The following is a 20,173-nucleotide window of genomic DNA, read 5'->3' as shown; positions in this document are numbered from 1 at the left end:
CAGGCCTCTCGGTCTAACTTCTTTGTTCATTGAGTCTTGGCAATGCCTTGATTAAAAAAAACAAAACACCTCATTATTTTGCTGGCCTCTTTAGTGGCTTTTTCACTCTGTTTCATCCAAAAGCTGATTTCTAATTCTAAGGAAAGGGCCTCTGTTTTGGATGAACACATTTCTGTGCATTTTCTTTGAGACCATTATTCTCCAAATATCCTGGAACTCAACTTGGAAGTTTGTATTCCTGAGTTATATGGAGAGTCCAGGCAACCACGGTGGAAGGAAGGGGTGGGCACCACGTACCGTCCCATGGTGTCGCCTTCCCCACCCTTTCTCTGTATTTCCTCAGCATCTTCACTTCTCTGTTACAGCAGTTTCCACAGGCACTGGAATCATGCATTTATATTTATCTTCTTCATCAAACACCGAGAGGTTTTTTTTAATGTTTGTATCCACAGAACCTTACAAATTGAAACATTCAACCACTAAATGAAAAAAAGAGCTCTATTTTATTGAATATTGGGTTTAAAGGTTAACCAAGAAATTATATTTATTTTTGTTCATTGTGTTGAAACAGTTATATAATATAATGGTTCAAGGTTTTGCTTTAGTAAGCAGAATATTTTAGGTATAATTTGGATTCAGTGTGTTTGGTCCTATAGGTTGTCTTTATGAATGTCAGTTATTACTTTCTAGTTTTGCAGTTTTGTGAATCACATATGTTCACTATTACACATGCAGTTATATCAATAAGACAATTTCATGTAAGGGAGTGGAACTGCATGGTCAAAGAAGATACGCATTTATAACCTGATAATTTGCCCTACTCCTGATAAATTGTGCCGATTTACACTTCTACATACAATATACGAGAGTACATGTTTCCCCATATCTTCACTAGTATAATGTGTTATAAAACTTTAAGGTCTTGTTCAATACAACAGGTCAAAAACATGGATCTCATTTTTTTCATGGTTGAGGAAGAGCTTTATTTAAGAGCCATTTTTAGTTCCTTTTTCATTAACTGCTGTTTGTGTCCTTTGTTCATTTTTCTGGTAGACTGCTCATCTTCTTCTTAAGGATTTGTAGGAACTTTGATCTATTTGGGAAAGTAGTCCTCTGTGATAATAGTCGTGAACACTTCCTCCAAGGTTTGGTGTTTGTCTTTTTTACTCTCTTTACTATAGTTTTGCCCAGCTACAGAAAACAAAAGTTTGATATAGTCAAATGTATCACTGATTTCTTTTAAGACCCTGGGGTTGTATGTGTGTTTTTTTTCAGAGTTAAAAGGCCTTCCTTTTTTGTAAACTTACAAAATAATTCTTACACGATTTCTCCTAATATGTTGGTTGCTTCATTTTCAGATCTAAATCTTTTGTTCACCTAAGATTTTTCTTGATATATTGGTATGAGACATCACTTCAACTTGATATTTTTTCCAGATGGCTTAGTTGTTTTCAAGTTATTTTTCAATAAATTATATTTGTCCCACTGATTTGATTGTCTACCTTTAAAACACTATGAAATTCCCAGCGTATTTGATCTATTTTGGACTTTCTACTCTGGCCTCTCTATTATTTTATGTGCCAGTACGCATGGTTTTAATTATTAATTTGTCAGGGCTGTTTCTTCCTTACCACTCTTACTTTTTGGAGTTTTCCTAGCTATTCTACCTATGCTTGCTTTCTTAATCAATTATTTTATTTAGTATGTATTTTTTCAACTACAGTTTACATTGAATATTATTTTATATTGCTTTCAGGTGTACAGTATAATGGTTAGACGTGTATATAATTTAGGAACTGATCCCCCAATAAGTCTTAGTACCCTCCTGGCACCAGACATAGTTATTACAATATTATTAACTATATTTCCTACGCTGCACTTTACATTCTGTGACTATTTTGTAACTACTAATTCGTACTTCTTAACCCCCGCATCTTTTTCACCTAGCACCTCCAAACCCTCCCATCTGAAAAGCATCAGATTGCTGTCTGCCTCTATGGGTTTCTTTATGTTTTGTTTGTTTATTTTGTTCTTTAGATTCCGCATATAAGTGAAATCACACAGTATTTGTCTTTCTCTGTCTGACGTTACACTTAGCACAATATCCTCTAGGTCCATCCATGCTATCACAAATGGAAGATTTCATTATTATTTTTTTTTTATGGCTGAATTATATTCCATTATCTACATGCGCCACATCTTCTTTAACCTTGATGGGCACTTGGGTTGCTTCCATATCTTAACTATTATAAATAATGCTGCAATGAACATAGGGGTGCATATATCTGTTCAAATTACTGTTTTGGGTTTCTTCAGATAAATACCCCAAAGTGGAATTGCTGGGTCATAAATTAGTTTTATTTTTAATCTTTTGAGGAACCTCCATACTGTTTTCCATAGTGGCTGCACCAATTTGCAATCCCACCAACAGTGCACGAGGGCTCCCTTTTCTGCACATCCTCACTAACACTTACTGTTGCTGATTTATTGATGATAGCCATTCTAACAGGTGTGAGGACATATTTCATTGTGGTTTCAATTTTTATTTCTCTGATGATTAGTGACATTGAGCATCTTCTCTATTGGCCATATATATGCTGTTCCATATGTATTTTTTAAGCACCACTTTTGTGCTGAGCCTGCCCTAGAAAGGAAAACCAGTATGTATAAGACATTGTTTCAGATCAGACCACAGAGCCTGCAGCCTCACTGAGGAGGAAAAGCACATGCAGAAGGCGACTGGAGGCTTCTGCAGCTGAGCTCCTCACTCTCCCAAGCTGGCTGAGCAGAGGTCTCCACGCCAGCAGGTGACCTGATCATGTGGCTATGCTCTCCCACTAAACTCCAGACCCTCGCCTGCTGATCTCTTTCACTGACCATTCATCTTGGACAGTGAGCTTGAAGCCCGTTTTGGGTATCTGAGCAAATATCAAACAGCTGCGATGAAAAGTTCAAGTTGTGATGGGATATATTCTGAGGGCATAGTACGTGTCAGGCCTGCAAGTTACTTTAGTCCTTTGGCAAAGACCATTAACCATAGCTCTAGAATTAAAGTAACTTAAACACACTGTCATGCTTTCATTCTAAAATCTCTCTTCTCTTAGCCACATCAAAGTGAGAAATGAATATAGAGATGAGTTAATATCTGTCATTCTGATTATTCTACCCCCCCAAGTGAGCTTAAAACAGATCATATATATTATATTGATCATGTAGAATATAATGGGAACGTTTTTATAGTTAGGTTTTAATACCTGACTTGGAGTCAGTTTTGAATAACTGTGATGGTCAAAATGTTTTCATTTTCTATATAGAATATCAAGTGTATTAACATATCTCTAAATCTAGTAAATATTATTTTATAGTTTGAGTTGACAGCCCTCACTCTTGACTCTTAGGACATTTTGTTTTTTTCTTCCTTCACAGACTGGCTTGACCTTCCCGCTGCCCTCCACGTTTGGGGTTCCTCAAGACTTGGCCATTTGTTTTTTGGATTTCATAAAACTACCTAAAAACTGATGCCTTCCAAATTTATTTCAATAGTTGAGACTTCTCCTCTGAATACTGGCATATAGTGCTGCCTACTTGGCATCTGTACTCAGATGACAGAAGCCAAAATGGGACCTTTCTCCCCCCCCCAACTCATTGTACTCAGGAAATGGCACAGCCATCCACTGTGTTTTTCAGAGTAGAAACTCAGCTTTATATGGTTCTTTTCTTTTTGTTTTTTAATCACTTCCACATTCAGCCCATCAGAAGGTTCTAGCAAGATCTCCAAACTGTATCTCTAGTGCACCCACTATTTCCTTTTCTGTGGCAGCCCCCACCCCCTGGTCCAGGTCAGGTGGATGCTAAGGGCAATCGATCAGATGCCATAGAACTTCCTAATTTATATTATTCCCTGTGCACTCTTGTTTTCCCATAGCAGTAAGGATAAGCCCTGTAGGCTATAAGTCAGATGATGTGATTTCTCTGCCTGATAACCAGTGGGCTCCTTCTGCATGTGGAATGAAATCCAGTCTTGATCCCATTGCTAACAAGGTCCTGAATGTCTTGACCCTATTTGTCTCTTCAGGCTCATCTCCTTTCACTTTGCCCCTTGATGATTAAGTTTCTGGTGTTTCTTAATTTTCTTAGCACGTAAGCTTTTATAATGCCCATGGCCTTTACACGTGCTAACTCTTCTACCTAAAATGTTCTCTTGGTCCTTTATCTGACTGGCTTTTCTCATGAGACCACATCTACTGTCACCTCTAATTTATTCTTCTCCATTTCATCTTTTGTTTGTTTCCTTCATAGCAGTGTCCACAGACATAAGCCCTTTATTAAGTTGCTTGAAGTCTGTTCTCCTGACTTTGTCTTCTCTCCTGGTGAAACTCAGTGTCATGAGGCCAACCCTTCGTTGGCTGTAAATCCTGTTGTATGCCTAGTACAAAGCACAGTGCCTGGCACAGTGACTATTCAGGATGTTTAGTAAATAAATGAATAAACAAAGGAATAGCAGCAGTTAAGAGTGGAGAGCAGAAGAAAATATCTCTTCCTTAACTTTAGCATTAAAATATGTATATGCTGTGGTAAAACAAACCCAAAAGTTAAATTATTTCAGGTGTTGATTAAATCCCTGATAGTATAAAGCAATTATGTAATAGAAAATATTCTTCGGGGGGGGGGTATTGAGGAAGAATGCTATCTGGACTTCCTGTGGAATTGCAAAATTATGCTGCTGCAGTGACTTAGCATTTAGTAGGATGTGTTCCCTACAGATTTGAAAAATGTCATAGATTTATTTCACTTGTGTTATGCTTTAGTATTCTTTTCTTCCATGAGCATTTTTATTGCTTGCTTGATCTGACAGAGAGAGAAAGAGAAACATCGATTTGTTGTTCCACTTATTAATGCATTTATTGGTTGGTTCTTATCTGTGCCCTGACCAGGGATGGACTCCTCAACCTTGGTCTATCAAGACAACCAACTGAGCTACCCAGCCAGAGCTTCCATTAGCATATTTAATTAACATCAGGACCTATGCAGTGGTTAGGATAGTCAATATTAAATGAGAAAAACAGGGGCAGTTTGTTTAACAAACATTTACCTCTACTAGGTAGGCATGCTTCCTGTCCTCAAGGAGCCTCACAGTCAAGTAGCGGTGACAGATTACAAAGAAATCCTTATTGTCCTCTGTGCCAGAATCTATGAGAGGTACATATGGGGATCTTGGGAGAACAAAGGAGGGAGTTTTCAGACTTGACTGTGGCATGGACAGTGTCCTAAAGGAGGCGACTGTGGAGTTTTGTTTTAAAGAAGTAAGAATTCGTTAGGTAGAAAGAGGTTCCAGTCCATAGGACCGTATGTACAAAGACATAGAAGCATGATTAGGTGGTGTGTTCCAGAATCTGCAACCAGAGGGAACTGCCAGAGGAGTAATAAGCAATGAGACGAAAGAGGCAGCACAACTGGATTGTGGAATGGGAGCCTTCGAATGGTGTTCATCTCGACAGCAATGGGATTATGTAATCCCCATTTGAAAAGGTCACTATGGGCTGGAGTACAGCTTCCAGGAGGAGGAGTATGGTAGAGGGTAGGAGGCAGGGAGGGATCACGCAGGAAAGTACAGAGAGAACAGTCAGAGATGGACCTCAGCAGAGCAGGGGCACTTAGTTGGGGATGAGGAACATGGTTTTTAGAGAAAGTGAGATGGATCCTTCAGAGTGGCAGCAAATAAAAAAAGCAATATGTCACACGAGCCAAGAGAAGAGATCTTTTTTAGGAAGGAAGGAGTGATTAATGTCAGGTCAACTAAGATAAAAATTAAGTGGGAAAGAGTGATTTTATAATTAAGGCATCTTTAACAACCTCTACAAGAGTAGTCTTGGTGGATTGATGGGGCAAAAGCTACACGAGGGTGCTGGGGGATAAAGGGGAAGTGAGGCCCTGGCTGGCGTGGCTCGGTTAGTGGGGCCTCGCCCTGTGCACCAAAGGGCTGCCATTCGATTCCCGGTCAGGGCACAGGCCCAGGGTGCGGGCTCCATCCCTGGGTGAGGGGCATGCAGGAGGCAGCCGATTAATGTTTGTCTCTCCGTCTCCCTTCTTCTCTCTCTAGAAATCAATGAAAAATCCTAAAAAAAAGAATTCAGACAATGAATACCACCTAGAACAGACATAGAGCCAGTGGGGGTTCTTGTTTGTTTAAGATCCTCTGATTCCAGTTAACAGTAGATTTGAACTTGCTCATTTAGTCTGCCGAGAGGGAGAGGAAGACACAAGCTAAACAAAATAGAAATAGCTCAAAGATTCAGAGAACAGACTGGTGGTGGCCAGAGGGGAGGGGCATTGTGGGGCTGGGTGAAAAAGGTGAAGGGACTGAGAAGTACAGATTGGTAGCTCCAGAGTAGTCACAGGGGTGTAAAGTACAGCACAGGGAATATAGTCAGTAATATTGTAATAACCATGTATGGTGGGTAGTTAAAATATTGGGGGACCACTCTGTAAAATACACAATTGTCTAACCACTGTGTTGTACATCTGAAACTAATACAGAACAATACTGAATGTCAAGTGTAATTGAAAGAAAAGAAAAAAAGAAAATAATCTTTCATTACAGGAGAATTAGATTTTGGTGTAACGTTGCTTTAGGTAGAAAAAAAGAGAAGGGAAATACTGAGAAAAGGGCGAGATGTAGGTGAGTTTGTAGCTGAAGAATGAGACAGATGATATTTCTGTTATTGGGAAGAAAGTGCACTGAGAGAACAAGGGGCAAAGGTGGCCCTTGAGAAGAAAGCTGATTGGAGCAGGTGCTATGGAGGACAAGGGAAAGATCACGGTGAAGACGAGCATTCAGATGAGCTTGAAGGCCTGGGCATGTGGTGGCCCCAGGCCACCCGAAGCAGCCTGGGCATGAGGTCCCAGATTGGAGGTTACCTGGGCAGGCCCACCAGAGGGTTTAGGGAGCGGGGGCTGCCGAGAATGCCAGTGAGATAATGGCTGAAGTGATGGGAATGGATAGAGAACCAGCCTAGTTAGGGAAGTGAGCAGAGGGGACAATGAAAGGGGCCCTGACATGAGGGAATAGAGTGAGGTCCGAGCAGCCAGTGCACTGTGAGCGATGGAAGGAAGGCCAGCCGGGGAAAGATAGGAGACTATTTTTAAGCCACATACCAGAATTGTACACCTAAGTTGGCATTTCTTTCCCAGTTACCTGGGAAAGTACTTGTTCTGCATTTATGCTGCCATGGCACAAAATGGGGCTGGGAAACTCTTGGAATCGAGCTCAGAGTCTGTGGCACAGCTTTTGATTATCTAGACTGTTGGTGATTCTTAGCCCCTTTGGGGGTGGATTTGATTTTTGCCAACTCATTCAGAGCTAAGTTCAGTGAAGAAAGTAGACAATGAAACTGGGTAATACCATTTTCAGTAGAAATGGAAATGTATATTTAAATAACAATATTGGTTTTTTTATGGGACCTGTAACAGGCCCTGAGAGCAGTTCCCAAAGAGAACAGGGACCATATTTTTCGAACCTACCTATATAGCCTCTCAAAGGAACTAGTTTGCAGCACACATTCTTTTGGGTATAAATGTCTTAAGAGATTTGGGGGTCACATTTCTTCAGAGTTGTGCAGTACTCAGTAAAAACTCACCAATAGAAAGTTTAGAAGGCTTCTGTCATTACATCTATACAACCTTTTGTATGTATTATTGAAATCATTTATGCCAGCATGATATTCAAAGTGGTGAGACCAGAAAAGAATATTTCTATAGCCAGCTTGGGCTGTTTTACTTATGATCTATTTCTTTACTGGAAACTGGGAAAAATATAATTTCTATTGTCTATTATCATCTGTCAAACACTTTAAGGTCCCTAGGTGAAAAGTTATGATAAAGGCATACCTAAAGCCATTATGTTGTCATAACTTAATTTGTTAAAACTTTGATATGTTTCTGAGAAATTCTGCTAGTTTTCCATTTCCTTGAGATACCAGAAAGGAGTAGTAATTTTGTCCTCAAACTCCTGTCCTTGCAAAGTAACACTGATGACAGTGTTTGAATAATAGCATGAGAAGTAACTATGAACTGCAGGAAACTGCACCTAGAATGGGAATTTGCAATCATCTGAAGAAGAGCAGAGCATATAGGATCCAACCAAAGGGGAAACCTACTCTGCCAACGTTTACCATTTAATTCCCTAAGAATGCTCGGTTCTTATTTGGGTTGCTTTCATCTCATGCTTTCTATTTAAGCTGGCTACTTACCAGAAGGCAAAAAAAATATGTCATCTTTCTTAGTGGGGGAGCACTATTGGCATTCTGGGCAAACAGGTCTTTCTGGTGCGTGGGACTCCCAGAATTGCAGCATGGTTGGCACCCTTGGCTTCCTGGCTCTAAATGCCAGTAGCTCCCACAAGTCATTGTGGCAGTTAGAAATGTCACCACACATTTGCAGATGCTTCTGGTTGTTGATGGACTCCCAGAGCGTGGCAGACTTGTTTACTGAAAAGCCAAGGAAGACAGGAAACATTCTTTTCTGTTTCTATTACTTTCTTCTTCCCTGTCCCTGTCCCTCTCCCCCTTCTATCTATCATCTATCGTCTGTCTATCTACCTATCATCTATCTATCTATCTATCTCTCTGTCTGTCTGTCTGTCTGTCTGTCTATCTATCCATCCAACTATCATCATCTATCATCTTTCAATCTCTATCTATCTCTATCTATCATCTATCTATCATCTATCTATCTATCTATCTATCTATCTATCTATCTATCTATCTATCTATCTATCATCATCTATCTATCATCTATCTATCTATCATCTATCTATCATCTATCTATCTATCTATCTATCTATCTATCTATCTATCTATCTATCTATCTATCATCTATCTATCTATCTATCTATCTATCTATCTATCATCTATCATCTATCTATCTATCTATCTATCTATCTATCTATCTATCTATATCATCATCTATCTATCATCTATATCTACATCTATATCTATCATCTATCATCTATCTATCTATCTATCTATCTATCATCTATCATCTATCATCTCTCTCTATCATCTATCTATCTATCTATCTATCTATCTATCTATCTATCTATCTATCATCTATCATCTATCATCTATCATCTCTCTCTATCATCTATCTATCTACCTACCTATCTAATCCATCCGTTTCCTTTTTCTGTCTTTTCTTTTTGTTTTCTTTCATTGTGGTGTGAGGAATGACAGAAATAGGAAAAGGGAATCTTTATTAAAGAAAGAAAGATTGAAACCAAGCCATCCAAGGAAGGCTAAGGGGGAACAGAAGAAGAGAGCTGGAAAGTATAGCAGTGTGAGGACACTGAAGAAATGCTGCCACGTTCAACTGTGGCCTCTTGTGATTTTCTCTGAAGCCAACAGTAAGATTTCCTGTAAGACGCTCATGTGTAGTTGCATTATAGGGTATAACTGATTGCAGAGACGCCAAAAATAGATCTCACTGAAAATGTAGTTAGATGTGTAAGGGTTTAGATCCAAACCCTTAAAGGGAGATGAACAGTTTGTCCATAAGGCAGGTTCATCTGACTCATCTAAGGAGGGTGCTTTACTGACAGGCCCAAGCCCCCTTATTTTAAAGCGATGGTACTTACATGATTGTCCAGGAGCATGGACTCCAAAATAACTTCAGCTCCTGTGTAGCAAGTTTTGAATTTTAATTTTTACAAAATGAAATTCTCCTTTTGTGCCAATACCATTTTCTAAAAATAGCGTACCTGGCTAGCATTTAAAGTCATAACCTCTAGCTTGCCATGATTGCTGAAAGTCATCTGTTATGTATTTTTAAAATCTGCGCTAACACTTGTGGACCATTCATGCCTTACTGAAGCTGATTTTCTACTTTATTTTTTCAGTTGTTCATGGTGGACAATGGAGCAGATGACTGGAGAATAGCCATGACTTATGAGCGTATTTTCTTCATCTGCTTGGAAATACTGGTGTGTGCTATTCACCCCATACCTGGGAATTATACGTTCACATGGACGGCCCGGCTTGCCTTCTCCTATGCCCCATCCACAACCACCGCTGATGTGGATATTATTTTATCTATACCAATGTTCTTAAGACTCTATCTGATTGCCAGAGTCATGCTCTTACATAGCAAACTTTTCACTGATGCCTCCTCTAGAAGCATTGGAGCACTTAATAAGATAAACTTCAATACGCGTTTTGTTATGAAGACTTTAATGACTATATGCCCAGGAACTGTACTCTTGGTTTTTAGTATCTCATTATGGATAATTGCCGCATGGACTGTCCGAGCTTGTGAAAGGTAAGTTTGTTTCTTTTCCTGAGAACATAATTTGCCATATGGTGTCCTTGAAAGTGGGAGAAAGAACACATTTTAGATTATAGGCCCTTAGTGACTCACTTTTGAAAATTTTGGATTCTTCGATGGGCTTCTTTTAAATGAATGTGACAAAACTTTTCTTAAGATTTCTGCATATAGCAATGCCTTGATAATTATGTATTTTTCTTTTTAATTTGATCAGTTTTCAATAGAGGGCTGCCTTTGTAATCTGTGAAAAAATTCGGAGATCTACCAATTGAATAGGAGACTTCTATTAGAAATGTTTGTTGAATGGTTATACTGAATTATTTTGGTGCCTCGTTGGTTATAGCTTTAATTACTGTTGAGACAGAAATCCGAGGGAAAAGGGGTGATGCAAGATGTCTGAACTTTAGGCAATATCTCAAAGTGGTTTATTGATTGTAACGCCTATTTATAATAATGTTCATGTGGTTACGAATAAGGAGCTTGTAGGTATAATGTTCAGTCTTATTGAACTCTCAACAGTTAGTGATAAGTAGCAGTGTGTATTTGTTTTATGTCTGAAGAGCTATGGTGTTCTAGAACTAGACACATATTCTCAAAATACTGGAGCTGCTCAGTGAGTCTGAATTAATCAGTTATAGCATCAGTGCTGTTAACCTTGCTGCTTACTTCACAAACAAACAAAAATAGATTTGTTATATAAATGGGAGGAACTCTGTCATGAGGGGGGAAACCTTATGTGACCTTGGTTTAGAAAAGTCAAGTTGTAATTAGCAATAGACAGGAACTATTTAAAAATTTATAGCACTCAAATATTAGGATGTTGGTCTTTGTAGTAACAAGGTTTCTGAAATTTAGTTTTTGAAAATCCAAGTTTTATATCCACATACACACACAGTTTAATGAAGAAAAATACCTTTATGGGAATTGTTGCAAAAAACGCAAGCCCACACCACCTCTCTCCCATTTCTCCTTTCCAGAAGTAATCACTTTAAATTCTTCTAGCCATTTCTTAGGTGATGGCTTTTCATATTTCTAAATGATGTTGCTACATATCGATTTTTCATCTACATTTTTATGGAAGTTGGGGTTTTAGTTTTCTTTCACTTACATGAACACACCCTTTTATGACTCTACTCCCCCAAAAAAGTAATTTCTGTCTTCCCAATAAGTTATATAAACACCAAGAACCTATATTCCATGTTTATGTTATCATGACTGCAAACTGTATTTGTAGCGGAATATATAGTATACTATAACTGTTTTGCCTTTCCTGCGTATCTTTTTATTTTCTCTGGAATTAGTAATTGCCTCATTTTATTTGCTAAGTTTACTTATTTTTTATTCATTTAGTTTTCTATCAACTTTCCACTAAATCATTTCTAAATTCTCCCACATCACATAAATATTCTTATACTAGATTCATGTGTATCAGGCAGCCTATCAATTTAACCTCGAATGAATGATTCTTGGGACTTTTTAACCTGCTTCTCGATGATGTTGGTGATTTCTTTTGTCTTTTATGTTGAGAACCCTTTTTCTTGAATCCTGTTTCTCCCTTTTTCTTCATTTCTTCTTTTGTTTTGGCAGAACCCATCTTCCAATAGCGCCTAAGAAAAGGTAGTGGGTGAGAGATGTAGTTTTTGAGACCTTTCTGGCAAGTCTTTATTCTTCTCTCATGACTAATTGAAGACCAGGTTGGATATAAAATTCTAGATTGGAAATCACTTTCCCACAGAATATTGAAGACTTCATTTTTCTCTGCCATCCAGGGTCCAACAGTCTTATGCTATTCTCATTTTTGGCCCATTCTATCCTGAAATCTTTTAGGATCAATGCTCTAAAATTACACAAGGATGTATCTTTGTGTGAATCCATTTTAATCTAGTGTATTGGGAATTTACTGGGCCTGTTCAATGTTGCAATTAATGCCCTTCAGTTCTTGGACATTTTCTTGAATTATTTAATGATTTTTGTTTTTGTAGTTTGGTGTGTGGATATAGGCCCTCCTGTATTAGTTCTTTAATTTTCTTAATTTCTTTCTGCATTGCTTTTCATCTCTATTTTTGCTCTATAGATGGGAGATAACCTTAATTTTATCTTTAAATTTTCTATTGGGATTTTATTTCTTCTTTACTGTATGTTATTTTCCAATGTCTCATTTTTGATCTCTGAATGCCTGTTTTTTAAAAGTCGCATCATGCTTTCCTTTGAGAAATGTACTGTATTATTGCTCTGGAGATGTTAATGATTGTTTCTCTTTGTATATTTTTGTTTTGCCCAAGATTCACTTTTTTCTGTTTGGTTTGGCTTCTATTTTAGAAGCTTTTCTTAAGTGGTTAACTTTGACTATCTGCTCATACTTACAAGTGAGGTACTAAAGAGCTGTCTGGATATTTTCTATACAAATCTGGAACTTGTTACTGTGGGCTTCACTAAAGGGTGGTTTGAGTGTGGTGCATAGAACACTGATTTCAGTATCTTTACATATTTTCTGGGGTTTTTTTCTGAATAACCTGACTGGTCCTTGGGAAACCCTTTTTACTGTCCTGCCTTGATAGTAGAAGCCTGGATGACAGCATTCTGTGAATTGAAAGGGCAAAAGCGGCTTCAACAATTAATATGTGAACATTTATTTACTGTCCTATTTGCAGCACAGTGTGCCTGCTCTCTACAGTGTTTGATGCCTGTAATCAGCTCGCAGACCTTGTGTTTCATTCCTTCCGGACAATAAACTTCCAGACTTCTGCCTGTTGGCAAAAGGCATTACCAGTGGGAAACTAGGTGTCTGGCTGCTTTTATGCAGTATTTGAACCTGTCCTCACACTTAAAGCTCTGTCATTGTCTCCACTTTACAGAGGGACTCATGCGTAGAACTCATGAGCCTTTGGGGGGTGGGAGGTGTAAGTTCTCAGTGGAAATATGGTCGCTTCTTGATTTTTTTTCACCACTGCTGGTCTAGAATTCTCCTTTCTCAAGTCAGGTAAAGTCAATTATTAGTTGTCAGTTGGCTTTCTAGCTTGTTTGCTGTTGTCTTCTCACTCATTCTTCTTGTGCTTATGGTGCCGGAGGGCACATAGGGAGGCCAAGTGGTTGTGTCCAGGTTCTTGTCACCACACAAGAAAGGATTCGAGAGCAAGACAGAGAGATTCAGCAAAGCACAGAGGATTGATTAAAGGACAGTACACACTCCAGGAGGGGGGAGTGCTGGCGAACTCAGGAAGTGAGTCCCATCGCCGGGGTCTGGGTGGAGATTTTATCAGCTGTGGGAAAGGGGAGGGACGGGGTGGTTCATGGTCTCTGAGGCTGAGGCGCTGAGGTGGGGGCTTGGTTGTCTGGGCAGCTCATCTCAGCCCCTCCTGTCTGGATGGTTACATGGTCATCTGGAAGGCGGAGTGGATTTAAAACTGTGAAGTAGGTCCACATGACTGCCAACTCTGGCTGACACTGGTTTTTGTCTCAACTATCTTTTTACCCCAGGAAATTGGGAGGGGGGCAGCGAGGGGATAGTTGTATAGGCGCAGGTCACATCCTAAGTGTTCTAACCTAGAAGGGAAGGGGAAGAATAGAACTGGGGGGTAGGGATGGGGCGGGGGGGGGGGGGGGGCTCTGTTCCCTATGCCAACCTTCCTGCCTCACTTAGGGGTTATACTTTTGCATTTGTTTCTTGTTTTTGTTTGGGGGCCTAAAGAGGGAGCTGAGGTCAGCGTGTTCATTGACTCTGCAGGCTTTTATCAGGAACTCTGTAGTGACTAGTTGTTAATTTTATGTATCTGACCCTTTTGTAGGACTTCTCTACCTAACTATTGTATTTGAAGGATTAAAGGTTTCCTTTTAAAGAACACTGGGCTCCTTATGGTAATGCTTTGTTTCCTAGCAGTCATGGTATTTAGAGGTTTATGATATTTTCTCCAGCAGATGTACCTATGAAGTTTGAAGAATAAATGTGGAAAACCTTAGTTGATATACCTGTTTAGTTTATGAAGGTTATCTTAATGAAAAGTTATGCATACCGATGTAACAATGGGAGTAAAGCATCACTTAACAATATGTATATCTATATGGGTGCTCCTAGTGTGTCTGCTTCCCAAGGGCCAATTAAATAAAATAACCTCAATATTGTGCACACGCCTTTCGTTTTCTTTTCAAAAACTGTTCCCCTTAGCTGTCATAACCCATTGTCACTAAATACAGAAAGCCTGAGGCAAGCTATACCAAATCTTCTTAGCAGCCTAAAGTATGTAAGTTTTTAACATGCTCAAATTGTTAGGCCATGGATCATTCCTGTTTCTTTATAGAAGGCACTAGAAAGTGAAAACTGCCCATCTCATATCAAGAATGAACGTGTAGCCAGCAGTTACACAAAAGGGAACAAATCAGTGAGGTGGTGGGGAAGGGAGGAAGGCCAGACTTTGGACCAGAACACTGGGTGTTAGTCCCATTCGTACAATGTAAGGGCTGAGTGACCTCAGGCCAAGCAGCTAACTTCTTTTTACCTTTGTGTCTTCATTGCAAACTAAATGGATTGATAAGCTTTCCACTTCCAAAGGTAACATTTTGTAATTGTACAAGTGTGTAAAAGAAAAGAAAGTCATAAACCGGCATTGTGATAGTAGATTTTCCACGTTTTGTTTTTCATTAAACTTCACACGTTGCTGCACATAGTTTTCATACTGTGACTTGTAAGATACAAAGATATAAAAAATTTGTTGTTTTTCACAAAGTTGATTTTGATTATGATGTTGCCTGCATCTTATACTTCTTTACATGGTTCCTTCCCTCCCTCCCTTTTGTAAAGTTTGTAATACTTAATACTTCACACAACTCTCTTATTTTTTTGGTTTGGAATTTGGATTTGGATGAACCCCACCAGGCCCATCTTTGTCTATGCAAGCATTCTGTCCATATTAAAGGGGAATTCACACTTGATAGAAATTCTCCTTAGTTAATTAGAATGTCTAAGAATATTTTTTAAAGGAGAGAGCTTTTGGGGGGCAGAGGGGGGGCAGGTGGCTTTCTAGAGAAGTTTATTTTGTAACCCTGGCCCTTGCCTTCTACTGAGCACAGCACATCTAGAGGTTTCTGGGAAAGGTTCTGCCCTAAGGAGAAGGGCATCCTGTAGGAGGCATCTATTCCTGGTGGTGTTACTTTGCCTGGCAGACCACAGTATTCCTTCTCTCTCTGGTTCTAGTGCGGTGGATTTGGGGCCTGGAAAGAGCACCCTCTTCTGAAGCAGCCTGGGGAGTGTGGCCTGATGCTGTTAAGGGCTCTCATGGTCATGGGGACCTAGGCCAGGGCATTTAACCAGATGTGCCAGGAGAAACCTCAGGAACGTTTATGTCTTAGAAGAAGTCTGAATTTGAGAGCTTGGGGTCCTGACAATTGGGAATTATCCCACCTGGACTTGTACCTTTTGAGCTTTCATTGCTTCCATAAAGATAGCATGTTCAACCCACAGTGTGTTTCATTGGACACTATTTCTGGAGCAGATTAGTAGCTGTTTTGCAAGGGGCAGGACTAGATGCCATGGGTCAGTGCTGTGTCACACAAGGAAAGTGTTATGTTTTGTTTCTTTTTTACTATAAAGTTCTCAGAGCATTTAATATGTGAATGTGGATGGAGAATATCTAGGAGGGGAAAAGAACTTTTATTTGGCACATCTTCTGGAAAACGCAGTTGTCATATGTCAGTACTGAAGGCTCAGAGGTAGAAAAGGGTGGTAGCTTTCTACACAGTTTGGGAATTTAAAAGGAAGAGTTCTTTGTTCAATATATTATTTTTTACCCCTGCAAGTTCCATAATGTGGGCGAGGGGGTGAGTTTGGGATGGAGAAAGGGGAAAGAAAGGGAGCTGGGAACTACAGTGGCAGTGTTACCAAGCACAAAAGCAGGTGCTACAATAATCTCCAGTAACCTGGAGGCGCTCGGTACTATTTCTGTCATTTAGTTCAGACATTACTGGCTAAATAAACTTATATCTAAGAGCATTTAAGTATGCATTAACTACTATGCAGTAGTTAAGAGAAAAATTTTCTAAAAATGAATTAAGAAATGTTTGCTTTTTTTCAAAGTGGAAAAATTGGAGGAACAAACAAATAGAACTTGTTTTGAATAGACTCTAATAATGTAAACTGCATTTTAGATGGATTAAAATAAATTTTTTATCACTAAAAACTGATAGATGAAAATGAACGTGATATTCACCTTTTTAATTATCAAAGACAATCTGAGGAATGGTGTTTCAGTTGTGTTTAGCATCTACTATTCAGATTCTTAAAAGTTTCATTTCTTTCATTAATCAAGTTATGCTTTCCTCTATTTCTTTGAACTTTCTCACTAGTAGTCTCCTACACTGCATTTTTTAAAATTTCCTGGAAGATAATTTCTGAAATGCACTTGAAATTTACTCTTTTATAACATAGAATATTGTGAATTATAACAGTCAAATCATGGCCCAAAATAAAACCTTATACAACTTACATTTCATATAAAATAACTGCTTTTAACACAAGGATTGGTTGTATCTTCTGACACCAGTACTGTATTATAAAGAAGTTGGCAAGGAGAGCCCTTGAGGGGTGAGAATTATCCTATTTTGTAACTGCACAGGTTTCTATGCTCGTAGCACCTGTTTTTAGAGGATATGTGATTTGGGGTTCCACTTTCTATTGAATATGGGCGTTGAATATCATCTCAGTTTTACATACTTGAATACCCTTATTCCTGAGAACCAATTAAACCAAATATAGAACGGTAGATGTTTACATAGGAAATTAATTCAGCATTGTCCTGGTCACCTCTTTGTGACTAGGCATAGATCTGTTACTCTAAGATCATGCGTGATGATTTCCTCTACATAGAGCATGATTTTATGTAAAACCGAACTGCAGGTTTCACTATGTGATAAACTGTTTTGAATGCTTGAATGATCTGGGTTCTAATTTTCAAGCTTCTCATTTCCGAAGCTTGAGTTTGTTTTTGTTTTTTATATGATAGAGACCATTTTTGGAAGGAGGGAAAGACCAGTGGAATCTGAAAGTCTCATTTGTTCCTGTGTGGGGTTTTTTATTTATATAGGATCAAATGTAGGAGACTATGAAACGCAGAGCTATATTTTCAGATACTAGCTTGTTTTCTTGATTTACCATCCATGGTTTTATTTTGTATTTTTAGGAGACTCACTCAGAGGCCTATTCTTTCTCAAGCCCTGACCATCAGAGCTGCTTGATTTCCTTTTGATTTACTTTCATTTGAAACATGTGACTTGTGATTGAGTTTCTTCAATAGTTGTGAAAGTGGTCATAACACTTGCATTGCAGTGCTAGGGAAACATCCTGCCCGCACCTCGTCTTCCTGCAGTGCACTGAATATTTCCATTCTTTCTCACCACTTCAGGTTTCAGCGGCTGCTAAGTAAACTCGAAGCATTTCATCAATGGATTTGTAACTTGTGGTTGATGGTAATGTAATACTTTGTAAACTGAGTACTTCCAGGGTCTGATTCATACATACAGATATAGCACATTCAGTTTCATAAATGAGTCACAACTTTAAAATGGACTCTTTCAAGGTATAAAAGTCGGCAGTTTGAAAGCATTCAGGATGCATCTGTGACTTGCGAAGCATCAATGCTCAGTATAATGTTTTCCAAGTAAATTGGTCATTGAAGTCTTTACAGAAAGAAAAGCCAGTGCTCTCTCAAGCTCAATTTTCTCTTCATTCCTACATAGATATGATTCGGTTTTTGTCTACCTCCTGAGAGAACAATGAGGATTAGTATTTGTTGGCAAGATGCTTTGAGATCCCGGTTTGAAGAGCGCAGTTTGGAACCGTCTGCGGTGATTATATTTGAGGTGGAAGCCGGACAGCTCAGAAATTCAACCTCATGATCTCGTAGGTCACTCGCGCTCCCCATCCCGGCCCCTGTGCTGGTGTATGGACTTGATGGAATATGGGCTGGGAGTGCCTTCTGACTTGGGGAAAATCCCTTGGATCATCCATGTAGTACATTAAACAGGATGCATGCATGCAATCCTGAGCACCACTCTCATACAGTTTAGCTTTAGAACTACTGCTTCAGATAAAAACAAAGAACTTAAAGTCTAATGTCAATGTCCTAACATTTTGTCTTTAAGAAAATAAATACATTTCTTAGACATACAGGGGGCTTGGTTGAAGAAAACTTACTTGCCTGCAGGATTTTTTATTTTTTTATTTTTAATTTTAAAAAAATATATTGATTTCAGAGAGAGGAAGGGAGAGGGAGAGAGAGAGATGGAAACATCAATGATGAAAGTCATTGATCGGCTGCCTCCTGCACGCCCCCGACTGGGGATCGAGCCCGAAACCCGGGCATGAGCCCTGACGGGGAATTGAACTGCAATCTCCTGGATCCTAGGTCGATGCTCAACCATTGAGCCATGATGGCCGGGCATATTTTTTTTAAAGTTTATATCCTTTATTTTTAATGATACCTTATTGTAAAAGAACATTGAAATAACAAGATAAACTTAATACAAGAAAAGCACCTCTACATGCAACAAAATGTACACATTTGGAACATGCATAGAGCTTGGACAAGTCTGCATTGTATTATAGTATTAAATTATATGCCCTTAGTATATATTAATGGGCTTGCTTAATGCTATGGGAATTCATTAGGGAATGAGGTGGGTTTTAGAATTGTATCCCAGAGCTGGTGTTGGGGTATGAAGCACCTGTTTGTCAGGCAGGCTGTTTGGCTTGACTCTCCTGGGGAGGGCGAGATGAGCTATTTCTCTGCCGCTAGCTGGCCTGGTAGAGCAGTATCTGGTTTATTGATGCTTTTTGAGGCCCTGAGGAGGGCAGTGTCAGTCCTTGAACTTTCCCACTCTGCCAGGTCCAGCCCTTTGTGTCCCTGATTCAAAAGCCCATGGATTAATAATAGTCTGATCACCGCCAAGTTCCTAGGGATATTGGAAAAGGCCCATCCATCAGATATTTAAACCTAGCATGAGTGGCAAAGTCAAAACCATTTTGAGAACATGGTCATTTTTCAATAAATGCTTAATGAGTAAATAAAGGAATAAAAAACTTCACGTGCAGTTTCAGCATAATTTTTGGCTCAAGTATAAAAAAGAAAAGAGGGTTCTTGTCATTCTTGTGGGGTTTTTGAAACAACTTTATTGAGGCATAAGTTATGTACATATGTTAAGTGTATATTTCAGTAGTTTTTAGTAAATGTTTACAACTGTGCAACCATTACCTCTATTGAGTTGTTTGTGTTTTTTTTAATATATCTTTATTGATTTCAGAGAGAGGAAAGGAGAGGGAAAGAGAGAGATAGAAACATCAATGATGAGAGCCTCTATTGAGTTTTAAACAGTTCTGTCACCCCCAAAAGATCCCTTGTTCCCATTTGTGTTAAGTCCCTGCTCCCTCCAGTTGCAGGTGACCACTAATATACTGTCTCCATAGATTTGCTTTTCTGAGCCTTTCATAGAAATGGAATTAGATACTATATAGCTTTTGCAACTGGCTTCTTTTACTTAGCTTAAACTTTTGGTGTACATCCATGTTGTAATATGTATCATAGTTTGTTCCTTTTCATTGAAAATAGTGTTCTGTTGTAAGGATATGCCACATTTTGTTCATCCATTCACTAGTTGATATACACTTAGAAGGTTTCCTGTTTGGGGCTGCTTTGAATAGAACTGCTGTGAATTTTTGCACAGAAGTCTCTGTATGAACATGCATTTTTGTTTTTAGATAGACATTTAGGAGTGGCTGCCCCATTTTACATTCCCACCAGAAATCAGCAATACATAAGGGTTCCAGTTTTACCACAACCTTGACAACATTGTCATCATATATATATGGATG

General features: G+C 38.9%; 1 protein-coding gene across 1 annotated transcript in view; it reads left to right on the top strand.

The window, feature by feature from the left end:
* KCNN2 (potassium calcium-activated channel subfamily N member 2) overlaps positions 1 to 20,173 on the top strand; it is a 316,290-nt gene that overhangs the window by 215,002 nt on the left and 81,115 nt on the right. The window contains exon 7 of the mRNA XM_081133858.1: positions 9,893 to 10,311. Coding sequence (XP_080989984.1) covers positions 9,893 to 10,311 — 419 coding nt within the window. The remainder of the gene's footprint in view (positions 1 to 9,892; positions 10,312 to 20,173) is intronic.

This window comes from Miniopterus schreibersii (assembly GCF_964146895.1).
Source record: "Miniopterus schreibersii genome assembly, chromosome: 3".
Taxonomy (NCBI): domain Eukaryota; kingdom Metazoa; phylum Chordata; class Mammalia; order Chiroptera; family Miniopteridae; genus Miniopterus; species Miniopterus schreibersii.
The sequence above is the reverse complement of the archived record's forward strand: the minus strand, read 5'-3'. Positions and strand labels throughout refer to the sequence as shown.